Source organism: Euprymna scolopes, chromosome 1, assembly GCF_053919585.1.
Source record: "Euprymna scolopes isolate OS-2025 chromosome 1, ASM5391958v1, whole genome shotgun sequence".
In the NCBI taxonomy this organism is placed as follows: Eukaryota; Metazoa; Mollusca; class Cephalopoda; order Sepiida; family Sepiolidae; genus Euprymna; species Euprymna scolopes.
In genome coordinates this window covers 12,968,111-12,994,684 of record NC_136482.1, presented here as the reverse complement: position 1 = coordinate 12,994,684, position 26,574 = coordinate 12,968,111, and the positions used below count along the sequence as shown (strand labels likewise).

The 26,574-nt window shown below is 35.4% G+C and overlaps 1 protein-coding gene across 2 annotated transcripts in view; it reads right to left on the bottom strand.

Annotated features, from left to right (window-relative positions):
* The window catches only part of LOC145279817 (DDB1- and CUL4-associated factor 11-like), a 78,517-nt gene that overhangs the window by 19,316 nt on the left and 32,627 nt on the right, over nucleotides 1–26,574 (bottom strand). For both annotated transcript variants that reach the window (XM_080131232.1, XM_080131311.1), the window contains 5 exons: nucleotides 20,804–20,868; nucleotides 16,838–16,938; nucleotides 7,882–7,984; nucleotides 4,480–4,523; nucleotides 762–885 (listed from right to left, as the gene is read on the bottom strand). In XM_080131232.1, coding sequence (XP_079987358.1) covers nucleotides 762–885; nucleotides 4,480–4,523; nucleotides 7,882–7,984; nucleotides 16,838–16,938; nucleotides 20,804–20,868 — 437 coding nt within the window. The remainder of the gene's footprint in view (nucleotides 1–761; nucleotides 886–4,479; nucleotides 4,524–7,881; nucleotides 7,985–16,837; nucleotides 16,939–20,803; nucleotides 20,869–26,574) is intronic.

Genomic DNA, 26,574 nt, shown 5'->3' with positions numbered 1-26,574 from the left:
TATTTTTGGTCAGAGAAATATTTCAAAAGAAGGTATTTTTTGTTGCTAGGAATTTTTAAAGAGGATTCTTTCAGCTGGATTTATAACCCTGAAATTACACCAGAACAGAGGTCGAACTCAACATGCTGAGATAAATTAACAACTGCTGGATTAACGCGAAAACCTCTTTTGATAGAGTACTACCCAGTATTAGAATATTCTAAAACCTTTTTGATCTTTCGAGAAAGTTCTGGAACCTTCTAGATTTTTCTAAATCGTTCTATTTTTTCCTCCATTATTATAGATTTTTATGAAAGAAAACCTTTCCAAAAAAGCAGATAAAACCTCTCTGTATGTATGTATGTATGTATGTATGTATATATATATATATATATATATATATATATTAGATAGATAAATTAAGCCATCCTAACACTGGAAAAAACTTTTGTATTCATTCATTTTATAAATTTATATTAAATAACTACTGATAGTAAACTGTGGTATTCCTCAAATTCCCCCTAAATTGACTAAAATTGCATTTTTTCCCTAATATTTAATAGTATGCATATTCATTTTTCTCCCAAAATTCAACAAAATATTGTAATTAATAGTTGTTTACAATTTTTCATATAGTTGTGATTGCAAAGGGAGATAACATGTGTAAGTTATTTTTCTATTTTAGAAAATCTTGCCTGCTCCCTCAAGGCCGTCGAGCAACATTTGTTGTTTCTCAAATTGATAAGAAAAAAATAAGAGAATGGAAAAGAAAAAACACTTACCCGCCGAGAATTTCTTTATTGTCCAAAGAAAACATCAAAGAAAATATGCAAAAACTACTTTGCCCCGGAAATAAATGAAGTGCTTCATGCGTCTCTCGCTCTCCTTGGATGTTACAAAGATGAACTAGAAAACAAAGATTTAATTAAAAAAGATTAAAATGAGAAGAACAGAACAAAAAGATATTAGTTGAAACATTAGTAGTGAGAGTAAAGACAGGTTGTAATGAGAGTTAAATAATTCCTATTATCTTCTTATTCTTTGCATATCCTTGAAGCATGTGATCATACAATAGTTTCCAACTTTTTTTTATACAGTCCTCTGTATCAGTGTTGTGTTCTACAAGATCTTTCAAGCTGTACCAGTTGAACAGTAGAGGACAGACAAGGCAGTGTTGTATCATACTGTCCTTCTCTACATATTCACAGATAGTTTTGTCAGTTTTTAGTCTCATCTGGCCGTAGCAAAATTTGATCGCCCCATTCCTGTTTTCAGGTGGTCAAGTATTTTTCACTGAAACCAAGGTGCTTTTGAATCATTAGAGGTGACCTAGAAGAGGAGATTCCCGGTAGGAGGGACAATCATTGACTAACCATCTGGTCTACAGCATGATCTCATCTTTTTTTGCTAGGGGTTTGACATGGTTGAAGAAACTTCTCTTTGACTTCAGTCGTTCGGCTGTTGGTTTATATCCATGAAGGAGAAACTCTTTTTGTTAAAGTCAAATAATGCAAGATCGTTGAGTAAATATGAACATTTTTTTTCTCCCCATCATTAGTGTTCGCGCCATGAAGGAATTGTTGATACCAAGATGGAATTTATAGTCTACTTTTTGAAGACAGTGGGCTTATACCTAAAAATTTAATACCTTATTAATCTAAATGAAATCTTATTTTATCGACTGTAAACTGCTTACCTGTAAAAGAAATTAATCTAAAAGTGATTTATATACAAAAATTTATTTATATACAAAACAGAATCTAAAAAAATTAAAACCTCAAATGCAAAAACTTTTTATCAAAATAAATGGAGTCAGCATTAAATAATTCAAAAGGTTTGATAATTTAAGGAGAGTAGAAAGTGAATCTTGGACTTTTACTTATGGCAACCTTGCAACTCACGCTGTAATTTTTCCTTTAGTTCTCACAGTTCATGAGCGATGTATCTGACAAAGGAGGAAGAATTGCTGTTTTCTGGGTCAGAATCTATCCATCTAAAACTGACTTAATAGATTTTTTTTTACCTACTTACATCAAGTGGCTTCATGCCTTGTCTGGAGTGATTAGTACAAAACAGGAATATAGTCCAATCAAGGATATATTTATCCAAAACCCCTGGTCTTGATGAAGGGGAGACTAAAACTTGCTGCTATGGTTTCAAATGATCTGAAATAACAACTAGGGGAGACTTGATTCCAAATATTTCTCATATGTTATATCTCTCCTCTCTTTTGGAAATAGAGTACAATTTTGAATATCTCCAAAATTTACTTAATGTATGAAAACCAAAGAGGGGAGATATAACATATGAGAAATATTTGAAATCAAGTCTCCCCTTGCTGCTATTTCGGATCATTTGAAATCATAGCAAGTAATAGTCTCTCCTCCATCAAGGACAGAGGTTTTGGGGAAAATATCAGATATTTTGTAATTTATATGCAAAACTAGGAAAACAAATGGCTATGATTGAAACATTTTACGGCTGTAAAAAAAGTGCCAAAAATAGGCTCTGGACGATGGATGATCGCCTTAATGTGTGACCTTAAGGGCAAATGTCACATAGCCTACTACACAATTCAGGTCATTACCTTTCACACAAGCCTTCATTAGTTAAATTCTAATGAATAGTCGCTGAGATTTGAAACTTATAAAATTTCCAAAAAAGGTGATATATCTATATATGAATATATCTATACTTGTAGCCAAATTGAATACTGAAATGCTCATATCTTTGGTTCTATGAGACAAATTACATAAAAATTTGCAGGCTTTTTGAAGATTACAATTCTATTCTATAGTTAAAATTTTATAACAATTGGTAAAAAAGAAGCTATTTTTCAAACCAATAAAATATGCTCAAAATTTGTATATATAGTGTCCTGGCAAGTTAGCTTCAGTTTTGTTGCTTTGGGATGAATTCTACTTAGGGTTTTTCTTTGTTTGATTGTCTCCCCTGTGACCTTGCCAGGCCACTAATATATTCATAGGTCGGTGGGTAAGTGTGGAAGAGTATTTTGTCAACATTGCTTGTGGAATTCCTTTCTTTCTGTCAAACTCTTCCTTTTCTATCTTTCTTTCAATTGACGTCTCTCATAACTAGCTACCCATTTTGTGATTGAGGGATGCTAGGTTCTTCCATTATAAGTTTTCATGCATTTCTTAATTAAACCATAAATGATAAATAGTTACTAAAAGAGTATTGGTAAAACCTTTGAGATATCATTTCAAATTTGAGATGTTATGAGAAATTTAAACGCAATATTATTTTTTCCTTAAAACACATTATTTACCTTAAAGAAAACAATGAGCAAGCTTTACACCAAATAAGATCTTTTTCAAACGTTTTTTTCATTTTAATAACTTTTGATAATTATTTTTAAACGTTTTTTTTTTTTAATAACTTTTGTTAATTATTTTTTCTGTTGGAGATATAAAAAGTCTTTCAAAGATGGAAGTCAGTCGAAGTGTTGATTGCGGAAAGTCTGATAGTCTAATTGTCTTTTCTTATGCCAGGTGTGGTTTTATGGGACATGATTAGTAGTGCAGTGCAAAGGAGAATACAAATAGTCTGTGATATGAACATGTTGGCAATTTTGAGATTTTGTTTGGAATTTGTGATGTAATCAGAAATTTAAGAAAAAAAACAAAACAATATTTTTACTTTTCAAATCAACTAAGAATTCACAATATGTCACAGCACATTCGAATTTCAAAAATGCATTCCTAATAATATTCCAAACTTATATTCTATATGATATGAAAATAATATGATGGATGTGTGATATGAGTTTTAAAGATAGGCTTACGTCTGATGACCTCAGAGGAAATCTGAAGACTATATGATGTGCATAGAAGATTAAACTTTGATGTTATGGCTATGCTTGAAATAGATGAAAGTTCTTTGTTTAGTAGATGTAGGACAGTTGAGGTAGCATGTTCAGTTCACAGGGGCAGCTGAAGAAAAACATGGATGAACGTTATAAAAAATAATGTGAAGGAAAGCAGGACAAGATTTGGTCAGAGATAGGTTACTTTGGAAGTCAACCAACACATGCCAGCACATAAAATGGACAATAAACCAAATGTGCTAATTATGATTACTACCCACCTCCTCAGGGGTTATCTCATTACACACATATGGTATGAAGTCCAACAAAATTAGATATTAATATATTGCAGAATTATTAACCATCTTGTCGACAATCTAGAATACCTTCGTTGAAATCATCTGTCTGAAGATACTGGCTTTCCAAAGGTCCCAGTCCTCTTTGCATTCGTCCTTCAGAGGTCTGGTTAGTGCTTTCTCTCCTCAGTCTTTCCACATTCCTTGACCCTTCATGACTATTTTGTGTGGTATTAGTCGAGGCTGATATCTTTTCATGGGTTAGTGGGGGAGCACAGTTTATGAGATTCCTTGCAATTTCAGTTCCCTTGGGTTCATGTGGTGTTGTTGTTTATTATTAATAGTAATAATAATAAAAAACTTTTTTTAAATACTTACTACAATCTGACCAGCTAGAGTAAATCAGGTAATTTCCATCAGGGCTGAAATACATTAAAAATAATTTATAAAAAATAAAAAAACATTAACTGAAATCCGATTAAAATTTTAATTAGTCTATTTATACACCTAATGTATAAAAGAATAAAAAAAAAACTTAAATTAGTATGCACAGTAATACATTGAGATTCGAATGCACTAAGATACTATGTTTTTTGAAATACGCTGATACATTGTATCTATATTTATGCCTAAGATACAATGATTTTTTTTTAGATACACTTGAGATGAGATGAGATGGTTAGATGGCAGAGTGTTTGTTCGGCTACACAAATCGATCCAAACACTCACTCGGAAACCGAGGTTACCCGAACTTCTTTCTCCTAATGTGTTTGTTGTCATTGTATAGAAAATGTGTTGTTGTGTGTTTATGATTTTCATGTGTTTTCCTTTATTTTATTAACATCTATTGTGTAAACCATGAGTTCTAAGTCTAAGGATAAAGAGGCGGATGAAAAAAAGAAAAAACACGAAAATGATTTCAATGCAAATAAAGCAAGAGATATTTGATAAGCATGAACGAGGTGTGAAGATCTGTGATTTGGCTACTGAATATGGCTGCAATGCACCACATCCACCATGCTCAAACAAAAGTAAACAATAAAGAAAACATAACCTTTGAAAGATGTTACCACTCTGTTTAAGTTGCATTCTAATTTGCATAATAAAAGGGAGCACCTACTTTTGATATAGATTACTGCTGTATTTATCTTTCTTTTGCTATTGTTGTTTGAGCTTGTTTTGGGTAAATTTCTTACCCTTGGAATATGTTAATTCTGTTTCTTTTGATTCGAACGAGGATAATTATTTTGAAATATGATTTTTTTTTCAAGACATACATCGATGGCATGGAAGAAATTAAATTTGGATATCAAGGTATTAATGTACTTAAGTTTTCACAAGACTACATTAACTGTGATAAAAAATTGGGAAAAGTTCATTTGAGGGGGGGGGGGAATTTAGCAAATCAAATTAAAACTTATTACCACAACTGCAAGGAACTTTTCTTTTCTTCTGTGCATTTAACATCAGACAATTTCCATGAACTGTTTCTTTCTAAGAACTTTCTATCTATGGAATACATTACCAAATGACTACTTCCTTGCAGACTACAACATGGTTATCTTTAAATATAAAGTTAACAAATACTTATCATGAACTACCCTCATGCTGTTGTTGAGTCGTCCTATGCCAGTAAGCATAGGTGAAAGGCTGACAAGGTCCATACTTCAGAGTTCTTGATCGATCAGTCAACAACTAATCAGTTTCTGATAGACCAGTTTCACTCACACTTTGACATGGAGACCAGAGAAGGAGTCTTCCTGCAGGTTCAGATGAATAACATGTTTTGTCTCCTCCTCACAACCACTGACACATAAGGCAAGGATAGGTACAGTGACTTGTTCATGAGATTAATTTTCCAGATGTTATAAGCTGTTTGTAGCATTTTGGTATACATACCATTGAGCTGCTTTCTATATAACACATTGAGCATCCACATTTCCTAGCCAAACAGAAGAACTGTCTTTGTTTTAGTTTCTTTCCTAATTGGAGATGGACATATTTTCTGTACTGAATGTAGTGAATGCAAAGTTTGACGGAAATGCTGATTGGATCAACTTGAACCACAGGAGTCTGGCAGAAGTAGACAACTAAGGAGGGAGGTATGCAAATATAAGCTGACCTCAGTATCGGTAATCACGTGTCAGTTCTACTTAAACTTCAGGAGTTTATGCCCACTAGACAATGTCAGCGTCTTAGGTCTCTCTCTGTACACGGGTTTGTCAGAATAACCTGGCATGAGGATACTTTTCCCTAGAAGTAAACCCTGACCAAATATTCAAAATCACATTTCATCTCCGCAGTCCAAATAAGATCTTCTCGGTGTGGATAACCCATAAGGAAATGAAACAAAAGAGACTTCTCCAAATGAAACAAAAGAGACTTCTCCAAATGAAACAAAAGAGACTTCTCCAAATGAAACAAAAGAGACTTCTCCAAATGAAACAAAAGAGACTTCTCCAAATGAAACAAAAGTGACTTCTCCAAATGAAACAAAAGTGACTAGTTTATGGGATGACTTTTTCAGATTTTGTAAGCTGCTTGTAGTATTCCAGTTCCATCTAGTCACTTTCTATGTGCCATATTCATGAGTATTCAGATTGGATGAGGAAAAGATCCAAACAGTGATTGGTTTGTGTTATAAACTGCCTATTTTTGTCCATTTCATTCAACATTTTCAATCCTCTCATAATATTTTTCATCATTCAACTGACAATCCATCCATTTCATTTACTCTTATCCTCAACTAGTTTTTAACCTTAATAAGTGGTGATTCATTAGTCCAAAAACCAAGAACTTATTCACAATAAAATGGAAAAAAATATTAAATGCCATGTCTTATGATTGAAATCATGATTCAGTCCCCTTGCCTCACTGCAAGGAGAAGAGAAATGCTAACAAATCTTGCTCATGACAAACGACTGCTAGAAAAGGAAGATATACATTAATGAACAGAAACTTCAATGTGCTTCTCTCTTTCACTCACGCAACAAATACCGGACATAAGGCTCACACTCTTACCCCTACTTAAATCAAAGGAGCAACCCAAAAGAAATATTGTATAAAATAATAAAGAAGAATAAATGGCCACTGAGTGAAGTAATCTCGGGGCCAAACCATGTATGACAAACCCAACAAGCAGCAAAGTTCCACCCCTACACAGTAGAGATCCCTAAATGTAAGAAAGCCTTTTTTAATAGTTTCTTTGCCAGAACTGCTAAACTTTGGAACTCCCTTCCAGGTTTCTGCTTCCCCAACTGTACTGATATGCAGAAGTTCAAGTGTAATGTAAACAGCCATCTTGCTGCTCAACTCCCTACATAGTCTCCCTTCAATTTATGCCCCAGATAGTAGCCCTGTACATCAAAGTGGCACTTTGCCTTGTTTGGGGTGAAAATGTAATTAAAAAAAAAAAAATGTCAGAATAGCATTTTGGAAGGAGTCATCCTGTAGTATGTCCAACATTATCCCCCCCCCCCCGCCTCCTTTTGACCATTTTTTGTTAAATTTTGACACCTGGATAAAATAACTAGATAATTTCATCAATGTAAACGTGCTGAAATAATTCTGATTGCTTATGAATTTTAAGCATTTCACGGATAAAACAAAAAAAGAAAGTATGCTTTTAAGAAACACAAGGGAGATTACGCTGAGCGACTTGACACAAATTGAAGAAAATTGGATTTTTAGAAGAAAAATGGTTTGATTATTGTTAAGTGAGAAAAAAAACAGGAAAAATACTAAATTTACGGAGCGTTTGCGACAACTGTTATAACTTACCTGAAAGCTGTGTCCAAAATACTCCAACCGACATCTCTGGCTCGAATTGATTTCATATGTCGAAAACGATCATTTGTTGTATCATAAATACGAATGAAGTGATCTGAAAAGATTTCAACATACTATATTTGAATTCAATAAACAATTCAGACATTGAACAACAATAAGCCATACATAAAATCATGGTGCAAGTCCATACCCTCTCATCCAATGAAAAACCAGTAATAATGAAATAATGAAAAATCTTTTTTATTATGTACTAGCCTTGGTGCCCAGCATTGACCAGGTGTTTGGAGGTGTGTGTTGAGCAAAAAAAAAAAAAAAGAAAGAAAAGGTGTTGTATGCAGGCAGACTCCGTACCGCAAAGGATGAAAAGAACATAAAAAAAAAAGTGATATCTTTGCCTTTGTGTCCAACCGGAAGTGGTAAAAGTTTAAATCAGTCAATCGAAACGAGGGAATGATTTTTGAAAATATCAACGAAAAAAGCGACCCCTCCTTGTAGAAAAGTGCCCAGTGGAGGATGGAGGATTTAATGTTTTTAGCCAATTTTTCGATATTTGTTGTCCGAAGGGGCAAGCTTCAAAACGATACCAATCTTGTGAAAATCTGTCACCTCTGTCGAAAGTTTTAGGCAGACATACATACATACATTTAAACAGACAGATGAGATTTATATTATAGACTAGCAGGAGTACCCGGCGTTGCCCAGGTGTTTGGAGGTGTGTGTATGGGGGGGTGAAGAATAAGCGAAGTAATAATCCTGTTTAAACTTCTTAAAAAATCGGAAAAACCGAAACCAAAAAAAACAAAAAAACACAGCAAACAAATGTAAAAGTTCATTAAAAAAATCGGAAAAACAAAAACCAAAAAAAAAAAAGAAAGGACGGCGTTGCCCAGGTGTTTTGAGGTATGTATGTAGGGGGGGGGGTAAAGAATAAGCAAATTAATAACCCTGTTTAAACTTTTTTAAAAAATCGGAACAAAAAAAACAACGAACGGACGTAAAACTTCTTTAAAAAAATCGGATAAACAAAAACAAAAAAAAACACAGCGAAAAGCGAACAAAAACTTGTATAAATAATCTTGTTTCAATATTAAATGTTTAAAAATCGAGAAAAAAATATATCTGATAACTGGGACTGAACCTGAAATCTTAAGATAACGACGCTGTCACTTAACCTATCGCGCTATAGACGTGTGGGCGAAAGTAGGTCGTTTTTTATAGTATTTAAACAAATTCAAGTACAACGTCTTTTGTGCGTATCGACGCATGCGTAGAAGCCATCTTGTCATGAAGATACGATTTTTTTTCAACCCCTCCTGGTAAAAATGGTCTGGTTGAGAGTGAATGAATTAATGTTTTGGGCCAATTTTTCGATATTTGTCGGGTGAAGGTTTGAGCTTGAAAATGATACCTATCTGGCGAAAATCCGTGGCCTGTGTCGAAAGTTTTTGGCAGACATACAAACACACACATTTTGCCTTTTATATATATAGACTAGCGGGGGGTACCCGGCGTTGCCCGGGTGTTTGGAGGTGTGTGTGGTTTTGGGTAAATCAAAATTCCGGAGGAGGGGGGTTTTTTGGTAGGTGAGTATGAGGATCGAACCCAAACCCTGGAGGCAAAGTTGGAAATTAAAGTGTGAAAAAAAAAACGTGCGACGTTAACCACTGGGCCACCACGACATACAACAGAATCAAATTTTAATTTATTTATTCAAGTATTGACAGGTGGCCGCAATAAAAGTTAACTCTGCTGCTTCTATTTGACCTAATTAATGAGGTCAAATAGAAGTCACGCAGTTAAATTGTGCTGCGAGGCAGCCTTCGGGTTTGTTTACCCAACTTTGACTGTTTTTTTTCCCCAACAGATGTTGGGGAGGGGGCAGCTCCCCATTGTCCAGATTGAATAGCAATTTTCTGATATAAGAGGAGTTTGTCCTCACATTGATCAAAGCTGATTGCTTCTGGACGTTTCCTGGCGAGAACGAATGGTTTGAATTTAGTTTCACTTTATTTATACTAAAAAGCAGGACAAACAGGGAACAGAGCGAAATAGCGCAAATCTCATAAAAGTCGACGTAAATAAATGTAGAGGCGACCTGCGTTCCCAAATCCTAGATATTATTATCTAGGGACTATATAAACAGTTCTAAGTGATCGTAACGACCCCGGGAGCGTGTGCGAAACAAGCCTTTGCGAGAAATACACAAAATGGTTACATACATTTTGCCTTTTATATATATAGATAGATGTGCATCCGTCGAAAAAAAATCAGATAAATGGATCAGGTAGTTTTATTTTGAAATTAAAAAAAAAACAATTAAATTTTATGTCTAAACAATGATTGATGATTTCTCAGACATTTTAAAAATAGTTTGGAGGCCAAAAGACATAATTCTAAATTCAAACTTACAAGAATTTTGAAAGCCATTCTTAACAAGGTGGGAGCAATGGAAAAACACAAATTCATCACTGGTTCTCCACCACCACCACCACTTAAAATATTCTTTAGAATGAAATTTAAAATTGATCCCGCACTCTAATGCCCACAAATTCCCATTAATTGCTTAAAAATTATTTTCTTTACAAAAATAAAACTATTTGGTCAATTTATCTGACTTTTTTGGTATGCAATATTTTTATTCAGTCACAGGTATGTTTATCATAAAGTTTTTTTGTTTTTTCATGGGGTTGGAGAATGGACTAGCACTAAAATAACTACTGAAATATATATCAACATACTATATTTGAATTCAATAAATAATTCAGACCTTGAACGACAATCTATATACATATAAAGTAGTAGTTTGTGTGTGTGTGTGTGTGTGTGTGTACAACTGTCCTACATCTCACACAATTGGATCGATCATGACCAAACCTGGAATGATGATGGTCCCCCCACCTAGGGATATATCACACCATTTCCAAGGTTTTCAAAGCCTATGTACATATATATATATTCTCCTACAGCCCACACCACTAGACCGATCATGATCAAACCTGACATAATGGTGATCTCTGACCTAGAGATGGTGCACACCATTTTTCAAGATTAAGGTTATATTTGGTGTGGTTCTCACAACATCCACTTACTGCGCGGTATCTTTGCTAGCCCGTATATGAAATCACACACACATGAAATAACAATAAAAAATAAAAATCTTTACAGTGCATATACTGTGATGGAAAGAAAATATTGTATACAAAAAATCATGTAAATTGATAAGGGGTATTATTTAAAAGTAGTAGTACCTGCGTACCGGCGTTATTTGCTAAAAATATGACATGAACCCAGAATAGATTTGGTAACATTTAACTTTTCATATTTATATGTCCTTACAAACATGCATGAATAATCCACCTCTTTATTGATCCACTTTGTTCAACAACAATCATCAGATCAACCATTCCTGAATACATTCTAAAAAAAAAAAAAAAACTTCTACTACGTCTAATAATATCAGAGACCATGGATACCCATGACTGTCAGTAGTCATGGGCTCTAATGGCCGCCAGTAGACCCCATCACACAGCAGCCACTGACAAGCATATAGAGATCCACTAATATACATAATTTTCATGCGTAAATTGGCTTCAGCATTTCACTATCACAATAGAAAATAAAACTACAAAACAATGGCTATCAACTCCCTGTATTTCCTCCTATAACACACAACACGCTAGGTAACATGCAAATATCTGTGCGTGAGGTCGCCAAGCTAATCAAGAACCTTGATTCCAGTAAAGCAACTGGCCCTGATGGCATCCCAATTGTAGCGTTAAAAAGCTTCAACCAGAACTTTCTCCCATACTTATGAAACTGTTTAAGCATTGCCTTAAGAAGAAGTGCTTTCCAACACCCTGGAAAACCTCATCAGTATTCCCTGTATTTAAGAATTCAGGTGATAGGTCATCTCCCTCTCAGTACAGACCAATAAGTCTCCTGTGTGTCATGAATAAGTTGTTGGAATCCATATTAAATAGAAAAGTAGTCAACCACCTCAGCAGAAATAACCTTCTTAGTGACATGCAATATGGTTTCCGTTCTGCTAGATCTACAGCAGATGTGCTAATGGTTATATCTCATAGGATTAGTGAATCTCTCGACAAAAGCTTCCTTTCTAGGACAATTGTTCTTGATATATCAAAGGCCTTCGATAAGGTGTGGCATAAAGACCTACTTCACAAGATTTCCAGCTACAGTATCACTGGAAATGTTTTCTCAATCATTAAATCATTTCTCTCTGACAGGCTCATAAGAGTAGTGGTTGATGGACAAAAATCAGAGACCCGCAGTATTAATGCTGAAGTCCCTCAGGGGTCCATCCTGGGCCCAACTCTCTTCCTGATCTACATAAATGATCTCCCAAAACACATACTTAAATCATTCGTTGACATCTATGCTGATGACATGATCATTTACGACAACACATCAAAGGCTGCAAATGACAAAGTTCTCTCTGATTCTCTCTCCTCTGATCTCGAGCGCATAGTATAGTGGGGGAAGAGGTGGCTGGTTACCTTCAATGCATCTAAAACCAAGCTCCTATCTTTATATCTGGCATCAATTGAAATGGACGGCTCTCGTCTAGGGGAGGCCCCATGTTTTGATAAGCTTCTGGATTTGACCTTTACTCCTGATCTGAAATGGAACACGTACATTAAGTCTGTTGCCAAGGTCGCTGGAAAAATGGTGGGATCCTCCAGAAGATATCTCACTACTGATGCAATTCTCTATCTGTATAAAAGCCAGGTACGTCCAAGGATGGAATACTGCTGCCACATCTGGGCAGGAGCTGCTAAAAACAGCATATCCTGCCTTGACAGAGTACAAAATAGACTTTGTGGTTTAGTGAGGGATGCCGTTTTCTCTTCCCTGCAACCTCTCTCCCACAGAAGAGACGTTGCGAGCCTATCTTTGTTTTATCGTTACTTCCATGGCAGGTGCTCGTCTGAGCTCCAATCCCTGGTCCCTCCCTCACAAATCTTTCATGAAAAACACCCGTCTAGCTGAAACCACTGTCAAAAATTTTCCCCACTTTATCTGTGCCTAAATCAAAACGTAGATTCCATGAACAAAGCTTCTTTCTTAGAACTGCACGCCTGTGGAACGCTCTACCACTTGCCTGTTTCCTTCCTGACTTCAACATGGATGTCTTCAAGTCCAACATAAACAAATTCCTGATGAACTGCCCTCCCTAAATAATGACACTTTATCAAATCTCCAATACTAATGAATACTGCAACACTATCCCATTGATTACTGTACACAAAATAACCCTTATCCCCTTCTGGTGACCTTCATGTAAAAAAAAAAAAAATTTTATTGGTAAGATTAGCTTTTTTTTTCAGAAATACATATATTTGTTCATGCCAGATAATATTTTCATTTGTTTTTAGGTGTTCCGGTTAAGCAGTTTCATCGATAGCTTTCATTTATTTTTCAAAGATGGTTTAATGTCATATTAACTTTTTTTAACAATTTTTTGTAAGTAAATGTGCTTTTTATTATTTGGATAAAGCTCTTGGATGCACAATATTTGATGTTTTACCTTCTGGTGCTAATGTATATTTATATACACATTGTGAGGAGGTGGCCTATCTATGAAAATCCTACATAAAACTGTCCAGGTGAAACTAAGTTCAGACGAACCACTGCCAAGTCTTTGAGACTTGTTTATTGTCATAAAAAAACAATTTGATTGGAAACTGAAGCCTTTTAAATTGAATTGCAATCTAATAGCGTAATATGCATTCTAGGAATGAATGTCAATTCGCTTTTAACCATACTAATTAACATGTCAGCTTCTATCACATGTTTAATGCACAATCTTGTTAAATTGTTGCACATCAAGAATCAGCATACTAGCTTTTAGATTTAATTTGTGATCATATGGTGAGTAGACATGAGACGTTACCCAGTGTTGCCTACTCACAACACCATAAATACTCAAACTGGATGCGGAAAACTTCTTGACCACTGATAGCCATGACTAATAACACTATCTAAAAGCTCATCATTCAAATGCCTTAGTTTAACATTGACAGGCAATATGAACTGGAACAAATACATTGGGAACATTGCCAAGGCTGCTGCAAACTAGGTCTCTTCTACCATGCTAGAAAATTACTTATACTTAAGAGTATCCTGTAGTCTTACAAAGCTACCATTCACTCATGCATGGAATATTGTTTCCACATCTGGGCTGGTGCATCTGCCACTAGTCTCTTCCCTTTAGATAGAGTCCAAAAAATAGTCTCCGACCTATTAGGTCCTGCATTATCAGTGAAACTCCAACCCCTGTCCCATCACTGCAATGTTGCATTGCTGTGCCTGTTTTGCAAGTATTTTAATCGACTGTACTCTAATAAACTAATTGCACTTGCACCTCCTCAACATACATACCTCTGACAAATCCATTTAGCAACAAAGTCCCACCCCTTCACTGTAGAGGTCCCAGGATGAATGAAAGCCTTTTGTTCTAATAGCTTATTTCCTCTGATTGAAAGACTTTGGAACTGAATAATAGATTAATCAGAAACATTTCTGATTCTCAGCAATGCAGTAAAAATGCAAAGGTGTTAAAATACATTTTATCATTATATCCAATCGGCCATGCATGGAGTATTGTTGCTCCATCTTGGCTGGTGAATCTACAACTAGTCTCTCACTCTTGGAAGTCAAAAAAAAGTCTTCAACCTGGTAAGTCCAGCACTATCAACCATGCTCTAACCTCCGTCTCATCACTGCAATGTTGCATCCCTATGCCTGTTTTACAAGTATTTTAATGGGATGTGCTCTGATGAACTCATTGCACTTATGCCCCCTTTGACATAAATACCCCTGACAAACCTGTTTAGCAACAAAGTCCCACCCCTTCACTGTAGAGATTCCAAGATGACAAAAAGCTTTTTATTGTAATAGCTTCTTTCCTTGGACGTATAGGCTTTGGAATTCCCTACCTGTTACTTGCCTTCCTGACTATACTAACATGCAGAAGATTAAATGTAATGTAAACCAACATCTTGCTTATCTCCTTATGTAGTGCTCTGTAAACATGATCCCAAATAGTAGCCCATTGTGTCTAAGTGACAATATGCCTTGTTTTAGGTGGACAAGAGTAAAAGAGCAAAATAAAATAAAAAAAGAGAAGTCACAACTTATGATGAGAGTTAATGAGATGACAATAGAATGATGAAGAATATGATGAGAAGATTGAATAAAATGTGATAAATAATGAGGACAGATTGTGACTAATGTTTATTTATATGAGATTTAAAGATAATCATATTGGGTACTTGTCCAGTTTAAGACTCAATCTCCAGCAATTTCATGTTCACATCCTCTGTCTGCTTACATAACCTTCCAAAAGATGCCAACACAAAGACTATCAGATGATTAATTTAATACGCAACATCCTACCCCTTACCCATATTTAGAATGGCTATTTAAATAGTCAATTCTTAACCTTGAGAAAAAGGGTGGTCACATTTTACAACTGAATTTTACCAAGTACTTGAAATGACCTGTGGCATCATGGATAAATTACTTGGTAAAATTTAGTAGTAAAGTTCAGTGTCCTGAAGATTGAAGGTTCAATCCTCAGCACAAGCAGTGCTCAAAACACAATTACAAATTACTTAGGACTTCTACCCAGTCATGATTGATGGAATGAGAGCATGCTACCCCTATGGATTAAATAACAAGTTCTGTTAAAAATTATGTGCAGATTCTCAAATTTGACAGAATGATTCCAGAGTTCGACAAGATACGCGTGAAGAAGATCATAGTTTACCTAGACTGAAACGTGAAAATAACTCAAGATGAGAACAGTAGTTTGAATAATCTAAATCACATGAATAATCACTATCTAAAAATATTCAGGAATGTAATAGAATATTTGTTTGAATCCAAAGCATTCCAACAGTAATGCTATAACATTAAATATTACAAACATTTTATCAAACACAAGTTGCTATTTTAGTCATAGCTGTGTAGCGCAGTAAAGTCAAGTTCTACTCAGTCTCTTACGATGTCCAATTTTTATTTGCACAACCTGATAAGGACACAAAATTTTTTATTTGAATTGAAGAACACGGGAAATGCCAGGTAAGCCCACAAGTTTCAGAACAAGTAGATCTGACATCAATTGAAATGGATGGCTCTCGTCTAGGAAAAGCCCCATGTTTTGACAAGCTTCTGGGTTTGTCCTTTACTCCTGATCTGAAATAGAACACGTACATCAAGTCTGTTGCCAAGGTCGCTGGAAAGATGGTGGGATCCTTCTACCGCTCCAGAAGATATCTCACTACTGATGCAATTCTCTATCTATATAAAAGCCAAGTACGTCCAAGGATGGAATACTGTTGCCATATCTGGGCAGGAGCTGCTAAAAACAGCCTATCCTGCCTTGACAGAATACAAAATTGGCTTAGTGGGGGATGCCCTTTTCTCTACCCTGCAACCTCTCTTCCACAGAAGAGATGTTGCGAGCCTATCCTTGTTTTATCGTTACTTCCATAGCAGGTGCTCGTCTGAACTCCAATCTCTGGTCCCCCCTAGCCAATCCTTCACGAAAAACACCCGTCTAGCTGAATCCACTGTGAAAAATTTCCCCCACTCTTTATCTGTGCCTAAATCAAAACGTAGATTCCATGAACAAAGCTTCTTTCTTAGAACTGCATGCCTGTAGAACTCTGTTCTGTCTGCCTGCTTCCCACCTGACTACAACTTGGATGTCTTCAAGTCCAACGTTAACAAATTCCTAATGAACCGCCCTCTTAAGTAAAACTTCATTAAATCTCCACACTAACGTACTGTACTTGCAATAACCCTTATCCCTGAGTGGCTTCCGGGCCTTGATAAGTGGTGACCACCATGTAAAAAAAAAAAAAAAAAAAAAAGAAACATTAATGGAGAATAAAAAGATAAAATGTGAAGTATTACTTACCTTGAGCAGCGGTCAAGAATATATTGCCATCTTTTGAATATGTACCACAAAATGCTTTATTTTTATAGCAGGCTACTCTTCTCATTGTATTAGGAATGTATCTGAAATTTCATACAAGCAAAAATTATTGGCAGCAGAAAATACAGCAGTTGTTTTTCTTTTACTTTTATAAAATTGATAACTTCAAACAAATTAGTTTTTCTATAAAGACAAATAAAAAAAAATGCTGCTACATTTTTATTTTTACAACATTGACAATTTCATAGAGAAATTTATAATTTTTCTTTTATTTTAATGATTTGAACTAATTTTTTACTAAAATTTTCAACTTTAATTTTTTTCTTATGAAAAACAATTCAAAACTCTATGCAAACTATGTTCATGAATGGGCACTTTTTGTTTAAGATGACATTATATCTATATGCATGTTCATGCATAAAATATTGTGCTCAATAAATTTGGAAAACACCAACATTTTTTCATATAAAAAATAAATTGCTCCTCAGCGAAAATATTGACTTGAAGTAGCCTGTAGAAAAAATATATCAATGAGACAAGAAAAAGAATTACATATTCATAAAAGAAAATTATTATATTTTTTTTACATCCAAATTTTATGACAAGTCGAAACTGATGGGAATTTCATTGCATTTACTCATTTTTTCTGACTAGTTTGTGAAACACGTCAGAAATGAAGCCAAACCCCTGAAAACTTCATAGTTTAGTTTTTAGAGATTGAGGAATAAGTTTTTCATTTGCATTTAAATTGATTCCCCATTCCACAATGATGAAATGGCATTTTAATTTTTTTGTCTGAAATAATTCTTTCTTATTTAAAATCGTTTTTAAAGAATCTGATAACAAATTAAATTCTTATGAATGAACATATGACCAGCTTGATTCTGTGGCTGGTATTGGTTTCCCTGGTTCTTTCTGGTACCTACAGAAGGGACCACTTGAAGGTTGCGAACATCCATAAGTGAAAGCGGTACTATGGAACCGACTGGGTACAAACTTGGCATACTCAGGTTGTCAGTCGGTATTGTTATTTCTATTTATTATTTTTTTAATGGAAATCACTTGGGACATCGCATGAAGCCACTTGATGTAAAAAGCTAACATAAATGAAAGAAGATTAATGCAAAGACAGGAGATGCCTATTGACCTTAGTCTTAAAAAGATCAAGGTTATAAATCCAATGTTTTCATCCATTTCATTGCCTCATCTTTGAACAGAGTTATCACTGAAATGTATAGATGTTATAATTTGCTCAGATGAGTTTTTTTTTTTTAGATAAAAATCGCTCCAGACAAGAAATGAAGCCACTTGATGTAAGGGAGCTAACAAGAATGCAAAATGCTTATCACAAACACAGCAGATGCTTATTAACCTTAGTCTTGAAAAAAAACCAAGGCTATTAGGTGGGAAGTCATTCTGGGAAGTGAATTCACTTCACCACCGTCACATTTTAAAGAATCTGGTGTGTGTGTTGGGGTGGGAGTCAGTAAAAAGTTTGTTTTTATGGAAAGTGTAGAAGGAGTGGAGAATCTACTCTTTTTATGTATTTAATATCAAAACTAAAATACCATTGCAAGCAAGTCATTGTATATGTTAAATTTAATACAAGTTGCTATTTTACCCATAGCTGAAGAGGGAAATAGTGGACTCCTGCATTTCCAAATTATATTAATGTTGAATTCAAATAGGTCTGATTGGATTTGAACTCTGAATAGTTGATTCCACAATTTTTTTCTTGTTTTTCATCTGGTTTTCATATTTAGGATGCTACAAATGTCTTTATGTGGTTGGATCCGAAGTGTTGATATCAGTCAATCGAGTTGATGTAGGATATGTAAGGCTTACATTAATTCTGTTACCAAAGTCACTGGAAAAATGGTTGGATCATTCTACTGCTCCAGAAGATATCACAACCCCGACACAATCCTCTACTTGTATAAAAGCCAAATATGTCATAAAATGGAGGAGTACTGTTACCACACCTGGGGAGGAGTTGCTCAAAGCACCTTTGATAGAGTATTAAAAACAACTTTGAAATCTAGTAAGTGATACTCTTTTCTCTTTCTCACAGAAAAGATGTTGCTTTCTCTACTCTATTATTATTTTCATGGCAGGTGCTCGACTGACCTTCAATCTCTGCCTTTCACTCGTAAAACAGTCACAGTAAAAACTCATCTAGCTGCAACAACTGACTCTCTACCTAAAACTAAACGAAAATTCCATGAGCAAAGTTTCTTTCCTAGAACTGCTCCTCTGTGGAACACAATAACAGGGGCTGCTTCCCAGCTGACTACAACAAAGTCCTTTCCAAGTCCAATGTAAACAAATTCTTGTTGAGCCACCCTTTTAAATAATTAAATTCTGCCCAATCACCAACATCATTACCAATCATTATGGTATTGTCTCACCGTCCACCTGATGCTTGTATTTAACCTTTATCCTCGAGTGGCCTTTGGGCCTTGATAAGTGATGAAACCTTGGTAAAAAAAAAAAAAAAAAAAAAAAAAAAAGAGACGTGTCATGTTGTACAAAGCCAAACCACCTGAGTCGACAACTGTGTGAGGAATCTATAATCTCACCAATACTAAATTTCTGACGAAACACAGTTGAAAAGAAACTTTTTCTCCCGTTCGTACAATTTTTGTTTCATTTTCACTTTACCCTACCATACCTACAGATGACGCAAATATTTATTTATTCTAAGTCTTTTGTATTGCTTGTATTAACATATACTTGTGCATTCACTAGACAATCCATGTCCCACTTGTTGTGCCAATCCAATGTTGTTGTCCAATCCAATGCTGCAACATTTGTTTCCCTACCTAAAACTAAATGAAAATTCTATGAGCAAAGTTTCTTCCTGTCTGTGGAACACAATACCACAGAGGATGCTTCCCAGCTGAACACAACAAGGTCCTTTTCAAGTCCAGTATAAATAAATTCTCATTGAGCTGTCCTCTTAAATAATCAAATTTTGGTTAAAAAAAAAAAAAAAAAAAAAAGATGTGGCACATTGTACAAAGGCCAAACCACAGAGTCAACAAATGTGTGAGGAATCTATAAAATATAATACTAAATTTCTAACCTAACAGTTGAAAAAACCTTTTCTCCAGTTCATACAATTTTTTTTTCATTTTCACTAGACAATCCATGTCCCACTTGTTGTGCCAATTCAACGTTGCTATCCAATCCAGTCAATGCCGCAACAAAGAATTCTCATTCCAAGTAAAACCACAAATCAAGTTTATAAACAAACATTGTTTTTTACATTACAGGTGGCACCTGTTTACTGAGGTTTAATTGCAGACTTGCAGATTGGGAGTTTCGCTTGACCAAATTGAATACACGCTTTATTATCACAATTCTTCCCCAAAAACCCAACTGGCTCGGAGATGTCCACTGGTCCAATTGCATGGCAGTTTTCAGAAAAACTAACTGCCTCACTAAACATCCAACTGCCACTGTATGTCTCCCAACCCCATGCCTCAGGAAGGCTGGTTCTGACCATCCCCTTTTCCATCTCCTGGAATCTATCTGACTAATTCTGTCCTTTGTTAGTGGTCATCATTCAACCATCCAGAAGTTGATGACTCAAGATAACAGCAAGACAGTTTTCAGTCAACAGGCTTATCTGCAGATAATATTGGACATCATTTTCTCAAGCAGGTAAGTCTCAGCATGATTCCCATTTAAATGAGATACTTACTTCAAAGAAAACATCTCTTTCGGGGCCAGACTCCAATCAGAAATATTTTCAATTCACTGTGCTTTACCTGTCTCCTTTGGCCAATCACCTATCACATGCGACATCTGTCATTCATATACACCATCAAAACATGCAGTGCATGTTTACACATGTATCTGTATTTAATGTCACAAAGCAAAGCAGAAAACAAACAAACATGCAATCGACTGAAAAGTTGTTTTTTTCCTTTTACAGAAACTTACAGAGTGCTAATGGATGTACGATCTCCTTTTGTAAACCCTCGATTCTGATTGATTCCAATTTCTCTCTGGATATTGAAGGGAAAAAGAAACAATTAAGTAAAATCAGACTGAAATAATTGATTTATTGGTATATATGCATCAATGATACCACAATAAAGCCGAACTTTCACAAGCATTTCCAGGCCAATAACAGAAAGAATCGGAATACGATGCAACACTTAGGCAATCAAATTGAAGTAAGCAGATGATAAAATAATTCACTCAATTCGTTGACAAAGTTACAAGAACATTATTATTTTTTTTTTTTTTTTAAACCAAACAAGGCATATTTCCACTTGGAATGTAAGAGCTTATAATTTGGGATCGTGTATAATAGGGGACTGTGGGGAGTTGAGTAGCAAGATATTTGTTCGCTTTACATTTAAACTTCTACAGGTTAGTACAGTCAGGAAAGCTGAAATCAGGGAGAGAATTCCAAAATCTAGAAGTCTGAGAGTAAAACCTATAAGAATAGACGACTTTCCAGCATCTAGAAACCTCAATGTAAAGGGGTGGGATTTTGCTGCTTGTTGGGTTAGTCGGGAGTGTGTACATTGAGGTGGCACAAGTGTTGTGAATTCATCAGAAAACATTCTATTAAAGTATTATTACATTTGAGACGCTTTTTTAGACCCTGTATGTTTTCGTCATTTAATCTATAATTAACTAACAAAGGTTATTAATTAACCTACAATCTGAACTTGCACAAACGTTTCCAGGCAGATAACGGAAAGAATCAGGATATGACAAAACGCTTTGTTAATCAAATTCATGTAAGCAGACAATAAAATAATTTGATCAATTTGTTACGAGAACATTATTATTCAAGTAACGTATCAACAATTTAAAACATGAATTTATCACAGCTAAGTGATACACTACAATCTGTAGAAAAGGTGATACAATTCTGAAAAAAAAAAAAAAAAAAAAAAAAAAACCAGCACCATTTTTTTTTTTTTGCATTATTGTTTAGAAAAGTAGAATGGCTATTTAGCAGAAAAGCCAATAAATGAAAAAAAGGATCAAAAAGTCAAATATATAACAAATAAATGTTATCAAAGGCAAGGTAAGTTACTCTTCTACTTCTGAATAAGTAGTGTGTGTTTAAATGTATTTTAAAGCTTTTATTCAGTTCAAAAAACAAGTAGCGTCGAGTTGGTAAATTAAACAATCAACATGGCCAACAAGAACATGTTGTCTTCAGAGTGTCAGTAATGGTTCTAAAGTCCAAAAATAAACAAAATACTGATTATATGGTGGATTTTTATCAGAGTTTTCTTTATTTTCAGACTTTTGAACCATTATTGACAAATCCCAAAATGGTATTTTTTGTCAGCCATGTTGTGGGGAATGGTGTTTATTGCCCTAGTCAGGAAACAAAGGTCAAGCACTGGGTGTCTCAGTTGAGTCCCTGTGATGACACCTCTGCACCTGGCTAACAGGCAAAGGAGGAGTAGCCTATCTATTAAGCAGTTTAAGCTTGCAAATCAGTAATTTGTTCGAGTGACTAGCACTAGGGGGGGTTGATGACCGGAACTAAGGATTGATTGATGACAAAACATCTGCGGTCAGGAGTACAAGTTCAACATCAGTTTTCCTTCACTTAGAGGAGATCTACAGGTCTATCAGCCCCGAGAAGGGTAGCCTCATGCCTGGGTTCTAAACCAGGTATTTCTGCATCCCTGCATGGATATTAAGATTAACTGAGTTGGTACAATAAATATATCTACTGAAAAGTCACAGTCCTCAAAAGGATTAAAACAGAATATGGTTGTGGAAAATAGGGGGGAATGGGGTAAGTATAAGGCATGGAGTGGAAACAAAGTTGTATTAGATTTAAAGGTGGAATGAAATTATCAATAAATACATAAGTAGAATAACAGGATAAATATTAAAGCAGGATTCAAAGTGACATTAAGATTTTAGATTTAGTTTTCATGCAAAAACGCGGCATGAATATGAAGAAAGTTAAAACTTAGAGAAAATGTAAGAGTTTGGGAAAGACAGGGGGTTGTTAGAGAAGAAAGACAAAACTTCCCCCACTGTACACATCCATCCTCAGGAAAATCTTTATGGTTAATCAGTGCTTTTACAGAACTTACAGACATTGAGTGATCCCAAGTCTTTGTTAAATCCTCAGGTGTGCATGTTTAGTTTTAGGAGGTTTTTTTTTTCATATTTATTTCTCTTTTGCTGCTTAGATGCTATAAGGATGTATATAATGTTGTCTACTGTGTGGTTTGATAAATTGTATTGCCCTATATATTGGATGCTGTATGGATTTGTCTAATTATGAGTTTCTGGTAATTGACCTTTGTGCAGTAGGTGCAGTGTAATAAATAAACTACATTTGGGTTATTGCAGTTGAGAGGAGGAGTTTGAGTTGAATGTTGGTGAATGTACCATTGGTGTTGATATATTTGTCACCTAAGCTTATTACAGGTTTTGCTTCCTTGAGGTGCAGGGGTACTATTTATTTTTGTGGATGTTAGTAGAGAATGTAGGTTACGGAGCTGTTATTTTGCACTAATGAGAGGTTTATTGCATATTTGTTGCGAAGGATGTTCTGTCGCAGTTGAATATCTGCTTCAGAAGGTTGCGTAGGTTTTTAGTGTTATTGTTAAAGTCAAATATAGATAAATAGAGAAAGAGAGATAGATATAGAGAGGGATGGAGGGATATATATATATATATATATATATATATACAGTACCCCGCAAAAGTTTACAATATACATTTGAAACTGTCAGTTTTTGTAATTCTAGCTTCCAAAATAGAAAATGTATTGAAAATAATAATTTAACACAACGCAAAAAGAAAACTCAATAATTAGCAACACAAAAGTTTACAACACATTTACAAAATAATACCTAGTATTTTGTAGCATAACCATTATTGTTGATTACAGCGTGAAGACATTTTGAGTAATCTCCCACATGTGTCTTGTGTTATTTTATTCCATTCTTCCACACAAATTCTCTCCAATTCTCGCAGATTTGAAAATTCTCTTCCATGGACCCGTAATTTCAATTCTCTCCATTAATTTTCTATAGAGTTGAGATCGGGAGATTTACTAGGCCACTTAAAACATTCACTTTATTTGAATTAAACCAATTTTGTGTGAGTTTCGCAGTGTGTTTTGGATCATTATCATGTTGAAAGATCCAGTCTGATTTCAATTTGAACAACTTCACATTTTCTTTAAGGTTTTTCTCCAAGGTACTCCTATAAAGTGCTCCATTCATTTTTCCTTTTATTATTTCCACTTTTCCTACACGTCCTTCACTAAAACAACCCCAGATCATAATGGACCCTCCTCCAAATTTTACTGTTGTCATGGTGATTTTTGACTGGTATTCAGTACCTTTTTTCTCTAAACTTTCGGTGTTTTTGGAGTGCCAAACAAGTCAATTTTGGTCTCATCTGACCAAAGCACATTATGTCCAAACTCTAGAGGCTTGCTTGCATACTCATTTGCAAAACCAAGCCTAGCACGAACATGCTTTGGCTTAAGAAGGGTAGTTTTCTTTGCTGATCTAGAGATGCCGTTAAGATGAAGGGTTCTACTGATTGTGTCCTTGCTAACTTTAATTTCACTATTTTCTAAGTCCTTCTGCAGCTCTCCAAGAGTAATTGTAGGCGAATTCATAACCTTCCTTGTTAATAACCTTTCAGCACGTTTGGTTATTTTTCGAGGACGACCTGATCTGGCCAAAGGAAGGGTTGATTTGTGAGACTTCCAGTGCTGAATTATTGTCTAACAGAATTCCATGGAACCATCAACTGTTTAGATATTGTTCTATATCCCAATCCACTTTGATGAAGACTTACAATTCATTTTCTGAGCTCTTGACCAATCTGTTTATTCTTTCCCATAATGTGATTGCTTACAATACGGTTATTAGATAAAGAATGACGCAATACTTTTACTAATTGATTACTTTGACGTCTATTTGTTGTGGGGCTCAGTTGGGTCCACAAGAACGACACGGGAAAACACGTAGTAGGTGGTTTACAAGTGTATTAAGGAAAGGTACAAGAATATAGAGAAAGATAAAGAGAATAGTAGTAGTTGTGGGTATCAGTAAGATCTCGCTCCCCAAGGTACAATATCTCTTGAGATCTCGCTCCACTGTACCAGCCTTAGGAGCTGATTATATAGGATCTGGACGAGTCCATTATGAGGTGAGATCCGGTCTCACAACACTATTGCATATTCCTGAACATTCTAGAAGCTTCTAAGCATTTTACCATGATAAACAGTCATAAAATTATCGAGAAATCTAATGAATTTGATATGTACTTTTGCGTTGCTAATTATTGAGTTTTCTCTTCGCGTTGTGTTAAATTGTTATTTTTTATTTTTCCCACTGTTCCGATCTTAGTTTCAATACATTTTCTATGTCTATAAAAAGTTTCATTACCATTTGGAAGCTAGAAATACAAAAACTGACAGTTTCAAATGTGTATTGTAAGCTTTTGCGGGGCACTGTGTGTATATATATATATATATATATATATATATATATATATTGATTCCAGTAAAGCAACTGGCCCTGACGGCATTCCAATCATTGTGCTGAAAAAGCTTCAACTAGAACTTGCTCCCATACTTACAAAACTCTTTAAGCGTTGTCTTGAAGAGAAGTGCTTCCCAACAACCTGGAAAACCTCATCAGTATGCCCTGTATTTAAGAACTCAGGTGATAAGTCCTCTACCTCTCAGTACAGACCAATAAGTCTCCTGTGTGTCTTGAGTAAGCTGCTGGAATCCATATTAAATAGAAAAGTAGTCAACCACCTCAGCAGAAATAACCTTCTTAGTGACACGCAATATGGTTTCCGTTCTGCCAGATCTACAGCAGATGTGCTAACTGTTATATCTCATAGGATTAGCGAATCTCTTGACAAAGGCTTCCTCTCTAGGGCAATTGCTCTTGACGTATCAAAGGCCTTCGATAAGGTATGGCATAAGGGCCTACTTCACAAGATGCCCAGCTACGGTATAACTGGAAATGTTTTCTCGATCATAAAATCATTTCTCTCCGATAGGCTCATAAGAGTAGTAGTTGATGGGCAGAAATCAGAAGCCATCAATATTAATGCTGGAGTCCCTCAGGGGTCATCCTAGGCCCAACTCTCTTCCTGATCTACATCAATAATCTTCCAAAACACATACTTAAATCATTCGTTGACATCTATGTTGATGACACGACCATTTACGGCAACACATCAAAGGCCGTAAATGACAAAGTTCTCTCAGATTCTCTCTCCTTTGATCTTGAGCACGTAGTATAGTGGGGGAGGAAGTGGTTACTTTTAATGCATCTAAAACCAAGCTCCTATCTTTACATCATTAACGCTCTGATCCCTATCTGGCATCAATTGATATGGGTGGCTCTCGTCTAGGGGAAGTTCCATGTTTTGATAAGCTTCTGGGCTTGACCGTTACCCCTGACCTGAAATGGAATACGTACATGAAGTCAGTTGCCAAGATCGCTGGAAAAATGGTAGGATCCTTCTACCGCTCCAGAAGATATCTCACCCCTGATGCAATTCTCTATCTGTATAAAAGCCAAGTACATCCAAGGATGGAATACTGCTGCCACATCTGGGCAGGAGCTGCTAAAAACAGCCTATCCTGCCTTGACAGACTACAAAATAGGCTTCGTGGCTTAGTGGGTGATGCCCTTTTCTCTTCTCTGCAACCTCTCTGCCACAGGAGAGACGTT